The sequence below is a fragment of the Drosophila willistoni genome (genome assembly GCF_018902025.1).
Source record: "Drosophila willistoni isolate 14030-0811.24 chromosome XR unlocalized genomic scaffold, UCI_dwil_1.1 Seg144, whole genome shotgun sequence".
Lineage (NCBI taxonomy): Eukaryota > Metazoa > Arthropoda > Insecta > Diptera > Drosophilidae > Drosophila > Drosophila willistoni.
In genome coordinates this window covers 10,544,174-10,567,498 of record NW_025814057.1, presented here as the reverse complement: position 1 = coordinate 10,567,498, position 23,325 = coordinate 10,544,174, and the positions used below count along the sequence as shown (strand labels likewise).

The 23,325-nt window shown below is 35.9% G+C and overlaps 3 protein-coding genes across 5 annotated transcripts; 1 reads left to right on the top strand and 2 right to left on the bottom strand.

Moving 5' to 3' along the window:
- Positions 1 to 706: 706 nt before the first annotated feature.
- Positions 707 to 22,821, bottom strand: LOC6639129 (protein draper). 3 transcript variants are annotated; one of them, XM_023181672.2, is made up of 12 exons: positions 22,289 to 22,821; positions 10,258 to 10,632; positions 10,032 to 10,195; positions 9,835 to 9,960; positions 6,011 to 6,257; positions 4,305 to 5,344; positions 3,607 to 3,813; positions 3,034 to 3,534; positions 2,654 to 2,971; positions 2,428 to 2,583; positions 2,275 to 2,307; positions 707 to 2,100 (listed from the first exon to the last, which is right to left on the bottom strand). In XM_023181672.2, exons 2-12 carry the CDS (start codon positions 10,368 to 10,370, stop codon positions 1,832 to 1,834), a joined length of 3,174 nt encoding a protein of 1,057 aa, XP_023037440.1. In that variant the 5' UTR covers positions 10,371 to 10,632; positions 22,289 to 22,821; the 3' UTR covers positions 707 to 1,831. The 3 variants fall into 3 exon arrangements, with proteins under 3 accessions (XP_023037440.1, XP_046868124.1, XP_023037441.1); XM_047012168.1 differs by lacking the exon at positions 2,275 to 2,307 and having other exon boundaries at positions 22,289 to 22,819; XM_023181673.2 differs by lacking the exons at positions 4,305 to 5,344; positions 6,011 to 6,257 and having other exon boundaries at positions 3,607 to 3,756; positions 22,289 to 22,807.
- On the bottom strand, positions 6,713 to 9,220 carry LOC26528833. The gene has a single exon (XM_015179129.3). The coding sequence runs from the start codon at positions 9,172 to 9,174 to the stop codon at positions 6,769 to 6,771; it is 2,406 nt and encodes an 801-aa protein (XP_015034615.1). The 5' UTR covers positions 9,175 to 9,220; the 3' UTR covers positions 6,713 to 6,768.
- LOC6639131 lies at positions 11,227 to 12,791 on the top strand. Its single transcript, XM_002061630.3, has 3 exons — positions 11,227 to 11,316; positions 11,379 to 11,635; positions 11,706 to 12,791. The coding sequence occupies exons 2-3, from the start codon at positions 11,412 to 11,414 to the stop codon at positions 12,481 to 12,483; spliced, it is 1,002 nt and encodes a 333-aa protein (XP_002061666.1). The 5' UTR covers positions 11,227 to 11,316; positions 11,379 to 11,411; the 3' UTR covers positions 12,484 to 12,791.
- Positions 22,822 to 23,325: the final 504 nt, after the last annotated feature.

Here is a 23,325-nt window from a genome sequence, read left to right as displayed (position 1 = left end):
AACGAAATCAATGTCGTTTACCTTTTAATGCAAGAAAACTTGATGTCCATTAAAAAATGATTATTTCCAAAAGTTCAAAATGATTTATTTCCTCTTGATGTGTGGAGCTCTGCAAAATTATTTGAAAATGGAAACTACTTTTGGATAGAAATTATTTATTTTCAGATTGTTGAAATTTGTTGATACTTACTCGGTCTTGCATAGCATAAAAACAAATAAATGACAGTCTCTATATTAAAATTCATATTTTTGTTGGCAGATCTGAGGAGTGTGAAATATGAATATACTGTGCCCCCTAAAGTATGCAATTTGTAGTCCGAGAATTCCCTTTTCGAAACAAATAAAGACATGTTGTTGTAAGTTATAACTTATACAAAAAGTATTAAATTTGTTGAAAACAATGAAATCTTATTTAGCCTATTGCATACTTTAAGGCGCAAAGTCTACCGCATATTCAGTCCCTAGATTGCTAATTGAAAGCTAATATGAATTTCTACTTTACGAAAATTCATCATTTTATTAGATACTGACATTTGCTTAATGGTTTTCGGTTCGATGACTGACTTTACAGAATAAATGACTATCCAGGATCGAAATCTAGGTTGATTGATTTAAACGGAACGAACTATTGGAATACATAGTCCGCCGATATGTATATCACAACCACAAACAGATCTCAAAATAAATTATATCCAAGTATAGACTATTGTTGTAATGGGTAAAAATTATGCATTTTTTATTTCACTTTCAAAGATGAACTTTTTTGTATATGAACAATAATATATATATCGGTATATAAATCTATTTAGATCATATTAAAATATAATAGACTACCAGACAAGGGGGAGAAAAACACACAACTTAACTTTCTCTCGAATTGTTCTCAAATATCAAAACAAAATAATTATTTATTTTGCACTACCATTTATGTATATGTATGTATATATGTATAGATATTGTATGTATGTATATTTATGATATATATTTGTTTTGTTCAAACCAATTATGAGCTAATAGTTTTGGCCAATTGTTTTCTTGATATAACAGATTCTCACACAAAATAAAATGGGTTGATTTTTTCATACATAGAATGTTGAGGTTTTAAATTACTCCCATTTAATCAATACATAAAATATATATGCATCTTATTAAAAAATATATATATATATATAAATACGATATATGCTTATTTTCTATTGATATCATGTATATGCTCAAAATTATTGCAACCTTTGGATACGGGGCCGTTGAAAAATTTAGAGTAAGTTTCTCTTAGAGATTCTCACAAATTTTTTGAAACGGCTCAATTTTGTTTTTTTTTTTTTTTTCATTTTCATTAACAGGAAGAGGTGATTAGGTACTTATTATATTATGTATGTAAGTATAATAAAAATAAGAAACTTGTTATGACATTCACAAAACATACAAGACACAGAAATGTAATAAACAAAAATTTACAAGAGTCTGGGATCAATCTAATTTATGAAACGAAATTTACAATTGATTGTGAGCACATGTCAGAATGCTGAGCAAAAAATAATTACAGATCGATTTTGTTGTTAATTTTTTTTTTGAATTTTTTTTGTTTTTTTTTGTTTTTAAGGGGACAAACAAATGCCATTAAAAATATATGTATACAATTACAAATACATAACTAAAATGCTAGTGAATAAATTAGGCTACAAAATTTCACTTAAAAATATATCTCAATATATATGTATATAGACATAGGAAAAAAAAAAACAATACAAATACATTTTAAAACTTAAATTCTATACAACGAGCATATTGACTTGTTCAATTCGTTTTAGATTTGTTTTGTATCGTTGGCTTATTTCCGAAACTCCGGACTGGAACTGGGCGATGCTGTCGAAACATTATCATTATCCACATTGGTATTATCAAAGCTATCTTGCTGTGGCCCAGCTTGTGCCTCGGTGACTGCTGGCAGCTCCACTGGAGGCAATAGCACATTCATGTTCTTTAGATTACTCGGCTTTTCCTCATCGTGATTGATATTAAGCATTGTGTCGTTCATGCGATGATAATGCGGTCTCTGCGAAGTGCTTGGTCGTGAGTAGTCCAAATGATCATATTCATCTGTTGAGAAATGAATTTCATTAAATTTTCACAATCTATTTATTAGAAATATATTTGTATGGTAAACACATAAAACAAGTTTGTGAAACTAGCCAAAACAAAAATACTAAGAGACATCACACATCCTACACACACACACACACACACACACAAACAATGGTTTAGCTTGCTTACCCTCTGGAAATAATATTTTGCTATAGATTTTCACTGTTATGATGTGTTTTTTTTTTTTTTTTTTTTGAGTGGGATGTATGCGGAGTTAATAATTTTTGAATTTATGAAATATATTTTTTTAGTTGAAAAGTAAATTTAGTTGTTAATGCTTACCGGGATCCTTGTAGCCCTCTTTGTGCTTGATCTCATCATAGACATGCTCTTCCTTCAACGTATCGCCAATGGCATTATAAACATTTGGATTTGTCATATCAGCATTTAGATTCTTATTAAGCAATTCCTGATTATATTGTATGGAATAGCTGCCCACTGCACAAAAAACGAAAAGAAAATATATCGAATTATAAACTGAGCTAAGATAAAGTTATTTTTAACCCACCTCTACCGCTGGCATTAGAGTTATCACCACAAGAGTTATTGGCTCCATTTAAGGAACCATTGTGATCAAAGTTATTCATCTTTGGGCGCATATTGTTGGGCAGCAAACGCGTTTCGGGCTGTATATCATAGACGGGATTATCGAAATTGTGTGTATTCGGTGGCCAGGTGGAACCATTCGTATCATGTGTATAGTGTACATGAGCGATCTCCGTCTTCAAATTCGATACACGTCGCCGATAGTAGAAGAATACGGCAAAAATGATGAAGGCGAAGAGCATTAGAAGCACAATTGTCACGGCCACACTGGCGCGATTGGCTAGAAGAGAAAAAGTCATGATTAAATAAATATCCAGCAATATTAACTTATTTTATACTTACATTCAGTTTCCGCCTTGGCCACCCGTTGCGAGGCAACCAGCTCATCACAATTCTCTCCGGTATAACCACTACGGCAGACGCAACCATTGGCCGCATGACATTGGAAATTGGATGAAGGACAAGCACACTGATTCATGCAATGTTCACCATAGAAACCCTCTGGGCAGACCTCATCACAGCGTGTGCCTGTCCAGCCTTTGAGGCAAATGCACATGCCATCAATTTTACGGCAGGCCTGATGATGGACACAACGACAGTGCTGGGCACAACCCTGACCATATGTATCCTTTGGACACGATTCATTGCAATTGGCACCCGTCCAGCCGGGCAGGCACTGACATTGGCCCGTAATGTGATTACATTCGCCACCATGCTCGCAATTGCATTTGAATTTGCAGCCAGGTCCATAGAGACCAGCAGGACAGGGATGCTCACAGGTGAGTCCCAGGTATCCAGTGCGGCAAAGGATCTCACCAGTAATATGATCGCAGCTCTTGTTGCCTAAAACAAAATGGAAAAGAGAGTTTCGTAGTGGTTAGAGAGATTATAGACGAAACTATAATATTCACTTACCGTGCAATATTTCGGGACATCGCTCTTGGCACATCATGCCGTAGAAACCAACGGGACAGGGATCGGCACAATCCTCTCCGGTCCAGCCGGCCGAGCATATACAATTGCCAGTTTCCGGGTCGCATGAGGAGTTGTTCAAGCATCTGCAAACTTTATCACAATTTTCACCATAGTAACCGGTCGTACAGTTGGTCTCACAATGAACGCCTTGGATATTTGTGAGTTGTTTGGTTGGGCATCATCAGACAAAGGACAACAACAAAACAAAAGAAAAACCAAAAAACAAAAAAAAAACACACACAAGTGCAAAACGAGAAAAGCGAAAATTATAATTAAAAAATAGATACCAATCATCAAAGTGCATGCAAACAAAATGAGAAAAGAGAGAGAGGGAGAGAGAGATAGAAAAGGATGCGGGTAATAAGGATGCAAGTGATTGATTATTATTTGGGTGAGAGATCATGCTAGCTAAAGCTACAAAGCATTCGGTTGACATTCTAATATGTATACATAATATATGTAGATATATCCACTGATCAAGCCGTTTGAAAAACCGAAAAACATTTTGCAGCTTCAGCAAATGAATAATGTGGATAATGATTAGATGGATGGATGGATGGATGGATTGATGTGTGTAAATGAATAGATTCCTCCTCTCTTTTCCATTGTCTAGCTGAATAACCCCTTAATCATCGTACCTCCCCAATTATGCTTGCAAATGCATTTCCCATTGGCCGCATCACAGGCTATGCTATTGTCCATCTCACACTGACATTTCTGGGCACACTCATGCCCAAAGGATCCTGTATCACATTTTTGGTCACATCGTTCACCCTTCCAGCCGGCGGCACAGGTGCAAGTACCATTTTGGGGATTGCATGCGGCATTATTATGACAATCGCACACATTATGGCATTCCGGTCCAAAATGATTGAGATCACAGGGTCTATCGCATTTGAGATTCTTCCAGCCGGGCGTACACAGACACTGCCCCGTCTCGGGCATACATTTCGCTCCATTCTGGCAATCACATTTCAGAGCACAATCTTGTCCATACATATTGGGTGGACAGATTTCGGTGCAATTGACTCCTGTGAAGCCAGGCGCACACAAGCAAGTGCCATCGATGGGCGAACATTTGGCTCCATTCTTGCAATTGTTGCAGCTCTGTTCACAATTGAGGCCATAGCGCAAGAAGGCACAGGGCCGGGTACATTGGGCACTGCTCCAACCGACCTTGCACAGACAACGTCCGGTTGCCGGATGGCATAGATCTGTATGCTCCATTTCGCATTCACACGTCTTGTTGCAATCATCGCCAAATTTGTTAATCTCACAAATTCTCTCCTCGCAGTGCTCACCCCGCCAGCCGAGAGCACAAATACAAGCACCAGTCGATCTATCGCAGGTGGCATCATTCTCACATTGACATTGCTGAGTGCAATTCAATCCGTATGTATTAATGGGGCATTCGTCCACACATCTCTCGCCGCTGTAACCGGCTGGGCACTCACACTGACCCGTAATGTGATGGCACGGAGCATTGTAGCACTCACAGGTCTGCTCACAGTTAGGGCCATAGCTGCCCACAGGGCACTTGTTGGCGCACACCTCACCCGTCCAGCCTGGCCGGCATATGCAGGCTCCAGTCTCCGGGTCGCATTTTCCATCGTTTTGACAGCGGCAATCCTGCTGACACTGAGCCCCATGCTTTCCGTCCGGACAACTCATATCGCATCTGAATGGTGAAGTGAAGTGGAGGCGTGTAATTATTACTGATTGATTTTTGGGCGCTATATATTGATATATTTCATTTCATTTTCCTTCATCTTATCTAAACTCATTTGTTAATCTATTTATGGAGAGCGTTCGATTAAAAAATTTAGATTTCCGCTGGCAAAAAGCACTTCGAAAAACTGCTATTCCGGATACTGTTCAAACCCTTCGGACTACCTTAAGTTTTAACTGACTGCATTTCGTTCAGATTATTGAGTGATTAAAATCCATATATCATCCTCTTTAGACCTATTTAAATCAGGCAATGCATCCATAAAACCAAGGGTCGGAAACGACAAGTAAGACTTTTGACACGGGAAAGAACCCCCACAAAACAGACCTTTAAAACTGCTCACATTTGGATACTCAAGATCTATTTCTTGCCCTGAAATCACTAATTTTACCCACTTGATACTCCTTTACAATTGGTTGCATGGTTTGAAATTTGATTGGATTTTAAATGGGTAAAGGTGTTCCCTGAAAACGCGAGTTTAACAAATAGTCACCTAAACTATATAAACTATTTATACTGCATTGCCTGGTATAAGAAAATGTTTTTGTATATCAATATTAGCCTGGATTAAGTCCTATCATTATCATCATCATCTTCTGCATTTCGTCCACTTACAAGGGACCTCTGTAGCCAGGGGCACAGATACATTCGCCAGAGATATGGTCACAGCTACCGCCATTCTCACAGCGACATTCCTCCAGACATTTGGCACCATAACGCTGGGGCGGACATTTGTCACCGCATCGTAATCCCGTATAGCCCTTGGCGCAAAGACATTCGCCGCTATATGGCTCACAGGTGGCATTATTCAGGCAGTCGCATTGCATCTTACAGTCTCGTCCATAGAGACCTGGCGGACAATCTGGGCGAAAAGTTTTGGACAATCTTGATTAACGGAAGCTCTTTCTATGTATATCAGATTTATATTTTGATTTTGGACAATCGAGACGAGAGTGCGCATCGACTTGGTTAGTTTGCTGGCGTTTTGTTTGCTTTTTATTGTGGCGGGCTAAGCGAAGAAGTTTTGTGAAAAGGATTAAGAACAAGGAACACTGCCTAAAGAAACGTTTTTGTGTCATCTGGTGGAGGATAAGGTGTTTTTTTTTTGGTGTTTTGTGGTGTGGTGTTTTGGTGCGGCGCGGCATTGTTCGTGTGGATTAAGACTACCAAAAAAAAGGTAACTCAAAAAGTGAAATAAACACTAGAAAACGCAAAGCAATTAGACTACATAAAAAGCAAATCTACATATTAAAAACTTTAAAGTGCAGAGAGATCTTCGAAATAGACCGAAGATTTTTCGATTTAAGAACCCATTCAGAGATTATGTAAGTTTTTAATTAACTTTATCACAAATTTTGAAATTTTAAGTAAGCCTAAATTCTGTTCTGCTGAAGATAATAGTGACGATTCGATGGTCCTGGTAGGAACACATGCTCACGAAATTGATTTAGATTAAAAGAATTCGGATTAAATTCAAACGGTGGACTTGGCTGCGGTTTCGAGGATATACTGTCTGATAGAAAGGATTTCCCATCGCTTTTCGTCAACGAAGGAAACACCAGGGACTTCATTCGAATACTACCTAATTCAGTTTCCACAGACTTTTTGGCTTCATCCGAAATTATATTTGGTTCACTGTGAAGTTTGGCTCTGGGTGGACGATTTCGTATGCACTCAGCCCGTTGAGCCATGTCATTTTCGATTTTCCTGACAATAGGATGCTTCCAATTTGTGGCAGCTGTGACCAACTCTTCCTCGCTTCTTTTCACACCAATCGTCATGAACTCAGTGTTGGAAAGATAATGATTTCGTCGGATTATAATATCCGCTTCAAGATCCTCGTCGATATCCATGTCGCATTCGCGACTATCGAAGTGGCTTATATTCATGCTGGCTTCCAGGGCGCAAACGATTTCACGTGAAACCAACGGATCCATTGGTATGGCCACAATATCAAGACTACGTAATGGCAAATGCTGGCGTAATATATACGATATTTCACGGCAAACTGCAGATTTACTAGCCTCAATACCACTTAATTTCAATTCCTGGACATGCGGAGTGCCAACAATGTGCCGTGAAAGATTATGTAGGGCCACGTTGTCGATGATGTTGTGGGCCAAACCAAGATATTCCAAAGTCCCTGTACCCTTATGTTGAAATAGGGCACGTCCAATGGCGAAAGCAGCCTCTGTATCAAGCCGATTGTATTCCAATTCCAGGGCTTTAAACATATTATCACGCTCCAGGATCATACCCAATGTGGCACCACAATCATCAGTCATCTGATCATAGCCAAAGTCCACCACTTCCAATTCATCGAGAGCTTTAAGGGCACGGCTTAATGTTTGCAGCTTCTTCACATCCATAGAACTATTGCGTAAACGAAAGATTTTCAGCTTTTCCAAGGTCCTCAGACCCTTGGCCAGACGTGTCATGTCGTCGTAGGAGAATTTCAAGTGTCGCTTATGGAAATCTCGACCTATGTGGGGTCCGAGAAATTGCAGGGACAGCGAGACCAAATTATTAAAATACCGTACAAAGCTGAGATCAATGTGATGACAATGTTCGGCCGGATAGTCATAGTTGTTCATGCTTTGCAGCAATTTCTGTTTGTTGCGTTTATCCACAATTTTGTCTTCGTTATCCTCTGGCTCGGAATCGACCTTAATGTCAAAGACTCCCTTTATACCAGCCTTACGGTTTTTTTTCTTTTTCTTTGGTGTTTCTTCCACTGGTGGTTTTCTAAGGAGCGAACGTTGTCGCCGTCGCCTCTCATGCTCTACGCGTTTGGCTAACTGCATATCGCGCAACTCTTGACGGGCTGCATTTCGGGCATAACGTGCCCGGCGACGTTCATTCAGCTCCGCCTCCCAATCCACTGATCGTGCATCTCCCCGTGTGTCGACACTTGACAGACTTGACTTTGCAATCGACACAGTCTTTTCAACTGATTGGCGCTGACTTGTCGTATCCCTATTATCGTCTTTGTTGTGTTGATCGGTTGGTGGTTGAAATGAAACAATCGACGTCATTTTGATCATCTTATCATGAAGTAGTTTTTGTTCATTTTGTTCATCCTCTTCTTCGAATTCCTCCGATTCCTCATCATTTGTATCAGGCTCATCGCTGGATACCTCAATTTCCTCCGACTCTTCGGAGGTAACATCCAATTCCGTTTCGCTGTCAATGTATCTGGCAAAAGCTTCCTCAGTCAGCGATTGCAAATGCCGTATATCTAGGGAATGCACATGCTCCGACACCAATGCGGCCAATCCGGCCATTTCTTCTTCTGGCCAAAATCCAGCAGGACATTCCTCAACAATTTCCACATATTTAATACTAATCCCAGCACCCTTCCAATCATATTCATTGAGTTTCTTCAACGCCAGCGATTTGTCCGTACTCTTGGCCAATACGACACGTCGCCAATAAAGCAAATCATCCACAAAATAGCATTCCTTCAGAGGTAAATTCACATCGATGGTGTCATAGTGAATGCGCAGTTTCAAAGGATCCTGTCGCACGGGTTCTGCAATCTGCATGGTACCCAATTTGGCCAATGCTCGTACACATAGATCGGCCAAGGTGCCCAAGCGTTCATGCTCAATAAATGCTTCGGTATAGACGCTACGATTACGTTCGCTAAGCAATTGCCGTGTCCCCATCGATGGTCTATAGAGTTCATATTCCGCCAATAGTTTAGGATCATTGGGTATGCCAAAAGTATTTGTGCCAATTGGCGGCATAATATCCTCATCGTTTTCCTCCAAGTCCATTTTTTATAAAAGTGTGTGTGTATTTTTATATATTACTTTTTTTGGTTTTTTATGTGCAGTTTTCTTATTTTTTTGTTTTTTTGTTTTTTATGTGCTGTTTTCTTTTTTTTTTTTGTTTTTTTTTATGTGCAGTTTTCTTATTTTTTTTTGTTTTTTTGTCTTTTATAATTTCTTTGTTTTTTAACAAAATATTTTTAAAAATTCATAGTTAATTTTCTAAAGATATAAAATTAATCAAAGAAAAGTTTTTCATGGCTTTCTATGAAAAAGGTTAACAAGTTTCATGCTTTCCTTTGCCACAAATTTCAGTTCCCGTTATGCTTTTTAGCTATAGTTGCACGGACATTTTAATAATGTATCATAACATAACATATTCTCTGCGTGGGTTGTTAATTCATTTTTTGGCAAAAGACTTTTGAAGCAACAAATATTTTGGGGCTAAGCTCATTATTAGAATACAAAAATATGTGAGGGAATATATGAAATTTCAATTGAAATGAGCTTAACCCTTACAAGCCCAAGGCGTAACATTGTTAAAGTTGTGTTTTTCTTTTCTTTTTTTTTTTGTGTTTTTCTTTTGTTTTGTTCCCCCAGACAAACACGACAAATAAAACAATGAGAAAACAACAAAATGAAAGAATAATTAAATTGTCAACGAACTTATGTCACAGGCAGGTCCTCCATAGCCATGATCGCATTTACATTTCTCGGGTGCAATGCATCTGCCATGGTCACATGGCTCCGAACAGTGCGGAACACACTCATTTCCTCTCTCCACATAGCCATCTAATGGAAGATGAATTAGCCTGGATTAGTCTGATATTTGAATAGAGTATGAAATCAATTTTCGATATTACCGCAACAGTCTCTCACAATGCGAACTTTGTTTAAGGTTTGTGTCTTATTTATCACTCTCTGTTTGATGCTATAGGTGGAGCATCTGGGTGGTACACTGATACACCACGTAGAGCCACGCTGCTGATAAGGTTGCAGTTCAGTCGTAACTACCTCAACGGTATAACTATGAATCGATAAAAATATTCATTAGCAAGTTCATTTAGAGAACGTGTTTCTCCAACTTACGTTTCACGCCTTTTGCATATATTGGGTCCATCTAAATCTTTCACTTCAATGATTTCGGCTGAGACTAGACTTAGCAATGGCAGCCAAACGATCAGTTTAAGTGCTAACATCATTTTCAGTTATCGCAGGCAGCAGCTATGGCAGGCAGTAGAAAGAAAAACTTCAGAATCCAAGTCTATATGCGTTGCAAAACATCAACGCATCATATCGAACTGAGGATTCCCAAACGTTGTCCAGCTGACTATATTAATATATATAGTATTTGCTTCTGTGTACTTCTGCAGAGATGAGTCAAACCAGGGCGGTCGCTTGAATAGTGTTGTGATGGGGATATGGTACGGTAGGATTAATCACCAGTTGCTTATCATCCAATAACTGCATAACAAAAAAGAGAAAGAAATAAACAACATACATAAATATGAATGCAATTCCCTTTGTCTTTTATGCATTACAAAGTGATAGAGTAGAAAAAAAAGAATCATTATAACAGGCCGACTTGCCTATTCCCTTGGCATTATTTCAGTCTCTTCAAACAGCTAGGACATTGTGCATTCACTACATTCATTCACTTATTTCACTCTTGATAATATAACAATGTATTTACTCCTATTTAGATATTAATATAATATAATTCCAAGAAATAGGTAGGATATATAGGTATTCCAAGAAATAATAGGTATCGTAATTGTAGAGATAACTTTCTTTTTCACACAAGAATAACGGCAATTTCTAAGATTTCGATAGACTTTCGATCTCGAAAGAAACTTTTGCGAAAGTCAATTTTTTCAGAGCATAGACAACCCTGGTAAGGGGTAATGAAAAATTTATATAAATTCTCCAATCGAAGTGGCCATGACTTTTTTGGATAACTGAAAGGTTTCATAAAATTGGTGTCACAAGTCGATACAACATCACTTCAAACACAACAGCAGCAAATAAAATAAAACCTAATAATAATAATATAATATTATTATTATTTGTGAACAGAAACAGAAAGACAAGAACAACAACAGTTCAAAAAGAAAGCCAAGGCACCAACAACATCCTGCCAAGACTACAGTAAGTTAACCATTAACTTGGTCCATTCCCGATTAAGAACAAAAACTCATCAAATTTTGCAGATAAGATAGAAAAGAAAAAGAAAGAAAAGGAAAATGCACAAACAACGCTCTCCTTTCACTGGAGGAAGTAGCTTTGGGGCTGCTCCCTTCAATTTCAATGCCCAGCAATTTGTGGATGCTTCTAATTTTGGTTCAACCGATGGTCTCAATGGCATGCCATTTTTATCAAAGACCCAACAGATACCAATGAAGCATATACCCAAGGAAGTGATACGTTCGTTCAGTCATCCACGTGACAATGGCGATGGAGATTGCGGGTAAGTGAAATACCAATAGAAACCTTGACTTCGATGGAGTGCATCCCACATTTTCATCTCTCCGAGACAGTGTGGATGCCATTTCGCGTGCGATTTCTGCTAGAAGTGGTGGCTCTAAGACTTGTGGAGATTTTTCACCCATTACTCGTCAGGCTCTTGCCACAGTCGGCGGCAGTGTGTGCAACGGCAGTGTGGGCAGTGGCACATCAATAAGTAGCAGCTTCAATGGTCACTTTGAGGGCGAGAATTCCATCTTTACCAGCACCGCCATCAAGGATATGAAGCAAAAGACTCCGTCTCTCAATGAGGAGCCAATTGCAAGCAACCCCAATACCACCGTTGGCACGCTAAGCAACCTGCTGAAGGCAAAGGACCGCTGTATCACTGAAACGGACACTGAACCGAAGGTTGCTTACTCTGACGGGACATGTTGGCAAAGGGCATACAATTATGTAAAATCAACAATAGAGCCAGAGAATCAAGAGCGTCTGGAGAAGATCATGGAGCGTTGGAATAAGTATCCAATTATTGGTTATATGGTGCTCTTGATGCAACTTTTTAACATAGCGATGGCAGCCACTGGCAAGATGATCACTACGTTTGGAACTACAAACAAATCCCGTATACAATTCTGGCGCTATAGATTCCATATGCGCAGCACCGTACGCAATATGCTATGGCGTATGGCCAATGCCAAGGCAAATGACACAGTATTATTCCTTATTATTGTTCTAGTCACACCATGGCTATTTCTACTTGGCCTATTTGGGTTTGCCGTCTCTTTTGTATTTTACATTAAGGCTGTTTTAACCGAAACCATTCATCAGATGCATATGCGTTTGATGTAATACGAAAACGATGATGATGTTAAGCTTAAGTATGGTGAATGAGTGAAACAGGCGGAAAGGTAGGAAGGAAGAAGGAAGGTAGGCAATTAGGTAGGGAAAGAGCTAATAGAGAGAGAAAGGCAAACACACGAGATGTCATCACTCAGTACCATTACTAGTGGCAGCAGCAGAAACATCATCAGAGCAGAGAACACATCACGGACACTACCAAAGATACTCAGCGTATCAACCCCCCAACCATTATCCCTGACCCAATCTATACATATCAAGAATAAATGTTTAAAAAAAAAATAATGTACAAACATAAATTTAAAGTCCTTTTAATTTCATTTGCCATTTTAATTATTTCTTCATATCAATTGCCTGATATACTTATACTAACTCAACTAAATCTATAAAGTAATGATGGTAAGTACTAACTCATTTCATATCTCTCTACAGCCAATTTTTAGTTCTATTTTCATGAGATAAAACTCAAGAATTTGTAAATTGAGATTTAATCAACATTCTGCTCATTATGAATTATGTCATAGGGGCATTATGAGTATACATTTTATAAAAAGTAATTAATGTCTAAAGTACAAAAAAAAAATATTAGCTAAACATTTGACTTTAATGGTAAAAGCTAGAATCTTTGAGAATCTGAGTAAATTTTAGTATGTAATACATAACAGTTTGTGTGTTTTATGGTTTTTTTTCAGGTGCTTAATGATGCTGTGTTTTCAATATAGAGAAAATAAATACATACGTATGACAAATTGGAAACCTTTTTGAGTAAGTTCAGTTGCTAGTAAACAGATGTTTTTTTTTCATTTTGTACTTTTTATTTGATATTAAATATTCAACAAAATAGGTATAACAAAAAGCATTTCCGTTGCTCATCATCATCATCGTCAACAACAACAAGTAAGTAGTAGCAACTAAGTGGAATTGGGGGCTTTTATATATATATATTTACTTTATATATATACTCATTCATTCGTTTTCATTTTCACTTTCAATTGCATTTACAGTTTAGACACACGCATTTTATGATGGGCAGCCTCTTCCCCCACATCCATATAGACATCTACATACATACATATATAGTATATATAGAGTGTGCGATTGTATCATTTGTCCACTTTCCGAGTCATTTAATAATTTTCCAACTCATATGCAAAAAAAAAAAGAAATAAATAAATGATGATGATACATATAATGGTGGAATGTAATGCGAGCTTTAAAATCAATATCAGAATGCAAAATGGACAAAGAATAGCAGGTCAAGATTACGTGTGAATTGGGCCAGACTAAGCAGAATGGTCAGGATATACATATATAATTACACACCTGAAAGAATGGACAGACATGTCGTCCAATTAATTAGATCGTGTCATTGCATAATCATATATGACATTCTCCATTATTTAGTGAAAGCGGAATCGATAGATGACTGAGATTATATACATTTCTCTTTTAATTATATACAATTTGTTTAGGGGAATTAGAGTAGAGACTTACTTTGCTTTTAATGACTATATACATACCATTCTGAATAATTCTCATGACTGATATCATTTGCCATTGTATTATTACACGACTCTTTTGTATTAATAGGTAATTATAGGAGTTTAACATGACAGAATTAAATAGTTCAAACACAAAAAAAAAAAAAGGGCCGGGCTAATTTCGGTCATACCAATGTTTGTATACCCTTTATAAACCCCTCTAAAAAATTCAAAACCTGTAAAGGAATTTTAATTTATGGTTTGTATAATATAACTATTTATGTAGTCTTCTAACTAAAAGGAATATACCCTCTTTGGCAAGAGTAGAGAAAAAATGAATAGGGAAGCATTATACGTTCACTGTCAAGGCTAAAAGGGTCACGAAGTAGCCACAAATTGTGGGAAGCTCTAAGAGCCTTTAAAATGTTGGCCACTGTCAATAGACATGCACATGGACATGTGATGAATATTTAAAAGAATGAAAAACAAATATAACGATTGAACATTTCAATTAACATTTTCCATTAAGGAAGAAACTAGACTGAGATTGAATGATGACTTTGGAATACTCTACAAAAAAATAATCAAAGTTACAAATGATTATATCTAACCTAGAACCAGGGATATGTCAGTTGATTAGAGATTTTATTAATGCAGGGGGAAGAAGAATTTGAATCAAATTTGCTAACTATTTTTCTGTCTCTGCCTTAAAGCTAATTTTTTACTGTAATTTGAAAATGTTTTATAGGGACTTTTTCTCTGCTTTCAACTAATTTATCATATAAAAGCTATATAATAAAGTCTACAAATATGACATATATAACATTGTTAACAATATAAAAATGGCTTTCTGTCTAATCAAATGTAACATTGCTGATAGTCCACATAATAAATTTTGAAGTCTTTTGTACAGCAATTCTAGGAAATGTTTGAGGCTTCTATTACAAAGAGACACAACGAAACTTATATACCCTCGCAATTAGCCAAGACGCCATAAAATATTTAATTTACATTTAAAGCTACAGCCATATATGTTTCTCCAGGGGTTTTGCTTACCCTTTAAGTCTATTCTTTGGTTCTGAATAATTCTTTAAAGAAATCTCAATGATCAAGGGGCAAGATAAGTGTATCGACTCGGTCAGAGTATTAACTAGAGATAAGAGAGAGGTAAGAGTAGACAACAGACAAACCCTCTGAGTGAATGGACACTTCGAGCTATTAAATTAACGAGCTGATAACAAATCACACTAGAGAAACATTATGACTAATCCTATTGAGAACGTCTAAACATTTGTCTAATCTCAGCCATCTACAAGTACAAAGAGAAAGAGAGATCGGCTAATCAGGTATGAAAAAGATAATTTGAAAAGATTTCGTCTCGATGATAATAGGTTACAAGCAATAATTATTTACATAGATAACAATATTACAAACATAAATGAACTTAACGTAAACTAATGATTCAGTTTCTAGAGATACTTTTATATATATTTTGTGTAAACAATTTATGTTAATCTTTTGGCAGAAATCGTTCTCCTTTTGCCCCCTGTGAGATTATAGCTATAATTTACTTATTTTATTTACAATTTTTGCTGATTTCATGGGCTAAATGAAAATGTCGGAGATGAGTCACTTGCAGAAAAGTAGCCAACTCGTCTATATATACATATATCTCCATCTGTTTAGATTTGTCTCAATGTGTGTGTGTAGTTGATTGCTTTCAATGGAAAACTGTCTCTACGACTGTCTACTCTCTGTATATAGTTTGTAAAAACAAAAACAAAAACATAAACGGCAAATTTTTTTTTGTAGTCGATTCATTCAGTTCAGTTTCCATTCATTCATTGATTCAGCATCTGGTTTTTGCCGCTTATTAATTATGTACATATATGTGATTTAAAGTACTTTCATTTAGACGGGTTTATTGACTATTTTGTGGCATTTGCTAAATGTAAATGTCCGAATTTACATAAATAATGTTAAGTTTTCCTGCCCTTTCCCAATGACCAATATGTTGCGAATGCGTCAATCGTTATGAAGGGCTCTTCGATTTGATCGATTGCTGTCTAGTTATGAATCAAAAGCATTATCAATTATTAATAAAGGGTCTACTTCTTTTCCGTTGAAAAATAAAAGAAACTGATAAGCCCTGAGACCTTCAAACATTGGATTCTGAAATATATTTGTTTAGTCGTTTACTACGTCTTTGCCTAAGATTGACATAGTTCATATCCGTTTAAGTCTGAACTTAAATATATTTTTTATTCTTTTATCAGCATAAAATAAGCAAAGTCTTCTCACATAATATCAGTCTTAAAAGTTACTCATTTGAAAATCATTATATAAGAGTTTAAAGTTTTTTCCTTTCTTTAATTTATGAATCAGACTAATTGTAAGATAATAGAATTTTTTTTTTTGCGATTTAAAATCCAAATGTTTTTAAATCATTATGTATGTACTTTAGTATTGGACATACATATGTATATTTTAAGATTCCGCTTTGGATTGTCTTTTTAACCTTGATTCCCATTTTATATATAGAGGAGTTATGAGCCGGGTTTTGGTATGACCTTTAGGTTCCAAAATAATTGGATGGCCCCACATAGCGAACACATAGTCTCCCCTAATACATATACATACATATATACATACATATATAAATATATAACATCTGTTGCAGTTTGAAATATCTAAATATCTGAATCTAAAGTTTCTTGTTTACCATATTGATATGAAAAATGACTGCTCAATTTTCAATAAATTTGCTTCATATACTAAAAAAAAAACATATCGTATACAAAATAAACAAAAGAAAGTCCATAAAAAAAAAAGATGAACAACAAAAATAAGACAATTTTACAAGTGCAAAAGCACTTGATGAGAGCTAAATTAGTAAACTGTCTGTCGAAAGAGAAAATCATTCGAGATTATATTTATGAGAGTTCTTTAGTTACTTTTCACATACAAACATATCTATATAGAAATGTACTTGTAAATATACAAAGAGATTGAATGGACTTTATTATTGTGTATATATGTATATACATAAAATGATATCCAACTTCATGAAATGACGCAGTGGTTTACAACTAAACAAAGACAGCTCGCTCTGCTCTTTTCTGGCTACGAATGCTTTTTCAATATATGTATGTATGTATATTTGTATATATATACATATGTCTGTATGTAAATGGAATATGACGCGAAATGAATGTATGTATGAATATTCATATTGGTATATACCAATATTGTTTATATTGTTTATTCAAATGCTGTTTAAAGTTCTACTTTGTTTGTTTCGTGTTGCATCCATCCATCCATCCAACTAAACAATTCTCATCCAGAAATCCAGTTGGCAATTTAACGCCTAACAAATTGCTGATAAAAGCTTAAAAACCAAACCCAATCCAAGTCCCACGGAAAGCCGTGTGTCGTCGTCGATCCGTTAAATAAATAAACAAATTGCAAAAATAATAAAACAAACCAAATGTGAGGGGCAGCCCATCAACCAATAGCAACAGCAGCAAAATGGAAATCATCAAAAATAAATAATAAATTACTGATATTTATTGCAAACTGTACCAACAAGAATGCATTTGGTTTAAACAAAACACATACAAAAGAAACTATAGATGTATGTATGTATGTATCTATTCAATGTACTAAATTAAACAAAGAAATAATCACAATAAACATTTGAAAATTAATTCTTGCTGAACATTAGGAACACCCTTTTTTTCACTTGCCACCCACACTCCCACTCCCACAAGTATCTCAGTCTAGGATCTGGCTAGGATCTTCTCCTTGTCTCACTCTAAGGAGATCTTGCCTAATCTTGTCTATTGAACTACAAGGAAGTCAAGGAATTTAAAGATAAATAGTAATATTCAAAGGCTTAAAGGGATTTCAGGATATCAAAAACTTGTATTTGGCGCTGTTCTTCCTCAACCTATTTATGCTTTTTTTGAGAGTTTTTTTTGTACTTCTCCCTTAGCAACACAATTCTCTTTTTGCAAACAAAAAAAAAAAAAAATAGCAAACAAATTGGCCAATTAGCAAATGAATCTGAAATTTCTAAACTTCTAATTGTGTGAAATTGGAAGTTCTCTTCTATATACAATTTTTTCAATGGAATGCAATCATTTTTCAAGCGAACAAAGGAAAGTATATTCGTTTTTTTTTTCGTTCTGTATTCAGACTTTTGCATAATTATTGCAACACAAGAATAAACAGAACCAAACACAGATATGTATATGTATCAGAGGGAGAGATAGAGAGAGAGAGAGAGAGAGAGAGAGAAGAAAGCAAGAGTGGGAGATAGAGCGAGTTTAGTAGATTTTGCTTTTGACTGATGGCCGTTGACTTATTTGGTAAGCGTCACGTAATGACAATATTGTCTAGATGCTATAGAAGGCCTTTGTTGCATGTAAACACTGTTGTCAGACCGTATAAAGTGGAGTGCATGGATGTTCAAAAGCAAAGGAGCAAAACAAGCATAAAGACTTATGGATAAACAATGATCCAGTCGTCTGTCCACGCCATGCCGCACCCTCTTTGATATCAATAAAAAGCTCAGTAATTATGATGGCAAAGCGAAGAGAAGGCTAGACACGAGAAGAGAGGAGGAAGTTGCTGCACTTTAGCCAGTAAACAAGATATAAGGCATGTATTTGAGACACATTAATGCACTCCTCTTTTAATGAGAAGTCTATTAATTTCAACAAGAGAAGCAAGGATGGCCACGTTAAGCAAAGAGCATTTAAAATCTGATATACATACTCATATACATATATCCATTAAATGAATATATTTAATAGTACTTTATTCATAACCTTAACTGATAATGATTATGATGACTGCTAAAAAACATAAGACGAGCTGAAAAATGAATGAGGGTATTTCCCTATTTTGTATTTTTGTTTTCGATTGATATGGAATCAAGTTTTTCTGAATCTTACTGATTATATTTTTTTGTCAAATGTAATCCGATTGTCATTTAAAGAGGATTTATTAAGTGTATTTAATGCTTAATAATTCTCTTTAAAAAAATCCAGAAAGGAGTCATATTTTTGTGGCAAATATACAGAATTTTTAATAAAATGTAAACTTACATAATCCCTTTACAAAATTAACTCTTCATTTTACGCCTGGGATAGGGCAAACTTTCTTGTGGTATCTAAACTTTGTGTCAATTTTTAAAGGATAAAAGGAACCATGAAAAGGAAAAAAAAAGTCACACTTAGATTTCATATGTCGACTTGGTCTACTTGGAATTTCGCTTAAGAGTTCAAAGACCTTTATCAATCAATTTTTTCAATATTACTAGTAAGTTTCACTATATCCACATACAACTGTATTTATTTCTATCAATGGAGATTTGGCCATATACGACAGTAATTTTCCGATATTTCTCAAGTATCATTTATATTTCTTATTGAAATTTCTCAAGGATTGAAAACAAAGTAAACGTAAGCACATTTTTTTTGTTAATTTTTCAACGTATGCGTTATGCACATTACTAGGTGTATCTGGAAACGAAAAACTGCAACGCCTGCACGTTTTGCCCCTTTCGTGTTTGTGCAATGTTCATATGAATGTATGTATGTATGTACTTTATGCAGAGCAATGCACTTTACACTCAACTCGAAGACAGCTGAAGCAGGGGCACGGGCAGAGGCAGCACAGGTCCTAAACAAGGTTCTCTCTCTCTCTGCGCCGTCGACACGTATTCAATCTTCCTCATGCTCCTCGTGCTCCTCATCATTATCATCATCATCATCATTGTCAATGTCAAAAGTATTAAGAAAATGTTCTGTATGCAATGTTTTAAGGTGAATAATGGGCAAGAAAATGATTCAATGTACATACAGACAGACATACATACTGAAAATGAGTGAAAAAACATCAGAATGGTTCCAGAATGTCTGCATATAATAAATATATACATATATACCTATCGTTTTTGAGTGGGAATCACCGATTTTGAAAGTGGACAAGCAATCGACTTACTGATAACAGATAATGACAGATTAGTCAGTATTATTCTTATCTTTAAGAAGATAACTTAATAGAATAAATAAAGAAAACTCAATCTTTTCAATATATTGCAGTGTTTTTTTTAAGGAGAAATTTTTCAAAACACATTTGCAATGCGTCATTATTGTTGGTATCGATCTCATAAACAGATGTCTGTGTCTCTAATTGGCTTTCCATTTAATAAGTGTGAGTGACGAAAATCAAACACATAGTGAGAGAGCTTTCTTTTTTTTTCATTTTTTTTGCACTGAAATTGGATATATTTTTTATATTTATTTTATTATTAATTGATAGAGCATTCAGTGATTCACAATACACCACCAGACACGTTATTAACGAATGGATTTCAAGTGTGTGGCTGTTGAAAAACTAAACTACACACACATGTTCCCTATACAGTAGAAGCTAACAAAATTAGAGACACTTTTTGTTTGGTTTTAAATTTCGAAAAATTTTCAAGAGAATTTTATATAAAAAATACATAATTTCTAAGCAACATTTATCTTTAAGAAAAGACAAAAAAAAAATCTCGATAGGTTCTAATTTTAGAGCATTTTTCTGTTTCTCTGTGGTTCTATTGGAAATAAATTTACAGAACTCATATATTTGGAGAGATTGTGAAATCGCACAATAAATTGAGCGGGTTCTTTGAACTTTCCAAACTGTGGTATAATGGGCATTAAAATCTATCAACTTGTTCTTCATTGAAATTTTTTTAATACGATGTAGATGATGTTTCGGTTTTAACGAATGAATCGACTTGAAATTTTAACCTCATATTCTGTAGAAAAGGGTCTTTCGCCTGTCGGATAAGATAACGATAGAATATTTTTTTTTTTATTGGATTGCTATATGCAATAATAACATTGAATTTGGACAAAAAAAAAGTTAGAATAAAAATTCAAAGAATTTTGTTATTTTGGAGTCAAAATTTGGCCTCAAAAGTTTTGTCTCGACAAAATCTTTCATCAGACCTTAGTCATGGTGTCCGGTCATTGGGTCTTCCGCTACTAAGGAGTGTAATATATGCCATAAAATTTGTTTGAATTGTGACCTGACTAAGTAAAGTAATGATTCGTGAAATGATTAATGAACCTTCCTTTAATGGGTGGTCGAAATTTGGTCTTGCAAAAGAGTTTTCACTGTGGATGTTGCCATATTGAATGTTTATTTTACAGTGAAAACTCGCTTGCTTTGACAATTTTTCTCTTTGCGAGCCAACCGACACTTGATTTAAGCACAAGACGAGGATGAAGCCAGCATCTAATTTAGTAGGTTTGGTTATAAAACTTTGGGTGGGGTCTCTGCCTCAAGTCTCAAGCTTCAAGCCTGGGGGATAAACCTTTTGAGATAACGCGTTTGCAAATGAAAGGCATCCACTTGATTAAACTCGACTCTAGAAGCAGCTGCAGCAGCGACACTCGGCGGCAAATTGTTATATGCGAATCTCTACGACAATAGCGACAACAACAACTAATAAATAAATAAATAATCTCTGAGTTAGTCCGAGAAGCTTCCTCCCTTAACCGACCGCCGACCCTTCTGTTCCCATCAGAGCGCGGAGGTTGCACATAAGTTCTGTGTCTGTTGGATTAGTTAGTTATGCTCTCCCATAAGATATAGCGGTTCTATGTGTGCGTGTGTGTGTATCTGTGTGTAATGTGTGATGATGTGGGCACAGCTGGAAGTTTCCGCTATATGTAGGGAAAGATGCGGGTTGACAAAAGAGAGAGAGAGAGAGAGAGGGCCATTGGCTTATTTTTTGCCAATTGATTTGATTTTGCTTTCTTTCTGCATGACTTTCTACAACAACAATTGTACGAGTGAAAGAGATAGTGAGCGAGGCACAAAAGAGCGAATGAGAGAGCAACAGTGGAGGGCGAGTGAGAATAAAACAGGTTTAACTGTTGTTCTTAGGCATGCTCAAAAAGAATGCGCTAATTGACACGCATACAATTGCATATGATCCACACACACACACAAATGCTAACTGGAACTTTCGCACATTTCAACGACTCCCATTTCTTTTCTTGGCCAAGTAATAAAAGTTAAAACACTTTTTCGTGTCCCATCGTAAACAGCTACCAGACTCATTGTCAGAATCAACAACAACATTCAACTCAATTCTTACACTCAAAACACACAGACACACTCACACACTTCTATACAAAACAAATGTATCTAAAGACAAACATATACTGTATATATTAACGCATTTGGAATAAGGCAGGAAAAAAAACACTTGTATCATGTTATTTATAAATGATTATTACATTTACCTTCAACTCTTTTTTTAAATCATTTCATCATTTCACTTATTTGCAAACTCTCTTTCCACTCACAAAACTTGTTTTGAGAAACAATTTGGCACCAATTTATCGCTTATTTCACAGCATTTAAAGATTAATTTTGCGTAGTAAATATGTTATTCTCTTATTTGTTTCGTAAATGCGCGCTCAATTACGCACAAACAGGCAGAAACAAAAACAGAAAAGAATAATACAAAATAAAAAAAAAACCAACAGACTAAAGCAAACGCAAGAACACTTCAAACTTTGGTCGATTGCAAATGCAGAATACTTATTTAATTTATAGTTCGTTTACACACATATACGCGCACGCACACAAAACACTCAAATAATTAAGTAATTTTTCTTGATTTTTTTCTGTGCACCAGCACTCCGACCGCACAACTTTTCCGCTAGAAAACAAAAACAACAATGTTGCGTTTTGATGCAACATGTTGGCAGCACTGGACGGCGGGTCTATTTACAACCAGTGGCTCTGTTGAACATGTTGTCATGTCTGTCCAACATGCAACAAAAGAGCGCAGGTCATGCAAAAGAGTCCCCAACTTCGAACAAAACAGTAAAAATCGTGAAAAATAGTACCAACATCAGGTAAAGGAGTCAAACTCCGACCATCGTGTCGAGCAAAAGAGTCGAACTCCGACAATAGAGTCGAACATAGAGCTGGGAAGTCCATCGATAGCTCCATCGATAGTTTCGATGGAATTTATAAAGTGCGATAGATCGATGTAAATTTTTCGATGGCGATGTATCGAACTTGATCAATCCTTTAAACCCATCTATATCTATTGTTTATTTCAACTTTGTTGCTTCAATAGAAAAGGGTTTTTACTTGAATATCTCGAAGCAAACCAAAAATGTTTCATTTTTAGAATTGGGTACTTAAAATTAATTTTGAAGCCAATATCGGAATCTTGCAACAATATAGCTGTTTAACAGTATTTGGTATTAGTTTGATTTGCCTTGAAATATCTAAGTGAAATTATTGAAAACTTCTTTATATAGCA

Excerpts from the sequence above, each read along its gene's own strand:
- LOC6639131 (XM_002061630.3), top strand. The coding sequence starts at position 11,412 with ATGCACAAACAACGCTCTCCTTTCACTGGAGGAAGTAGCTTTGGGGCT. Across the intron at positions 11,636-11,705 it reads AATGGCGATGGAGATTGCGG|TGTGGATGCCATTTCGCGTG; the intron begins GTAAGTGAAATA and ends TCTCCGAGACAG.
- LOC6639129 (XM_023181672.2), bottom strand. The coding sequence starts at position 10,370 with ATGATGTTAGCACTTAAACTGATCGTTTGGCTGCCATTGCTAAGTCTA. Across the intron at positions 2,308-2,427 it reads AGAGGGCTACAAGGATCCCG|TGAAAATCTATAGCAAAATA; the intron begins GTAAGCATTAAC and ends ACATCATAACAG. Across the intron at positions 2,101-2,274 it reads CAAAATATTATTTCCAGAGG|ATGAATATGATCATTTGGAC; the intron begins GTAAGCAAGCTA and ends ATTTCTCAACAG.
- LOC26528833 (XM_015179129.3), bottom strand. The coding sequence starts at position 9,174 with ATGGACTTGGAGGAAAACGATGAGGATATTATGCCGCCAATTGGCACA.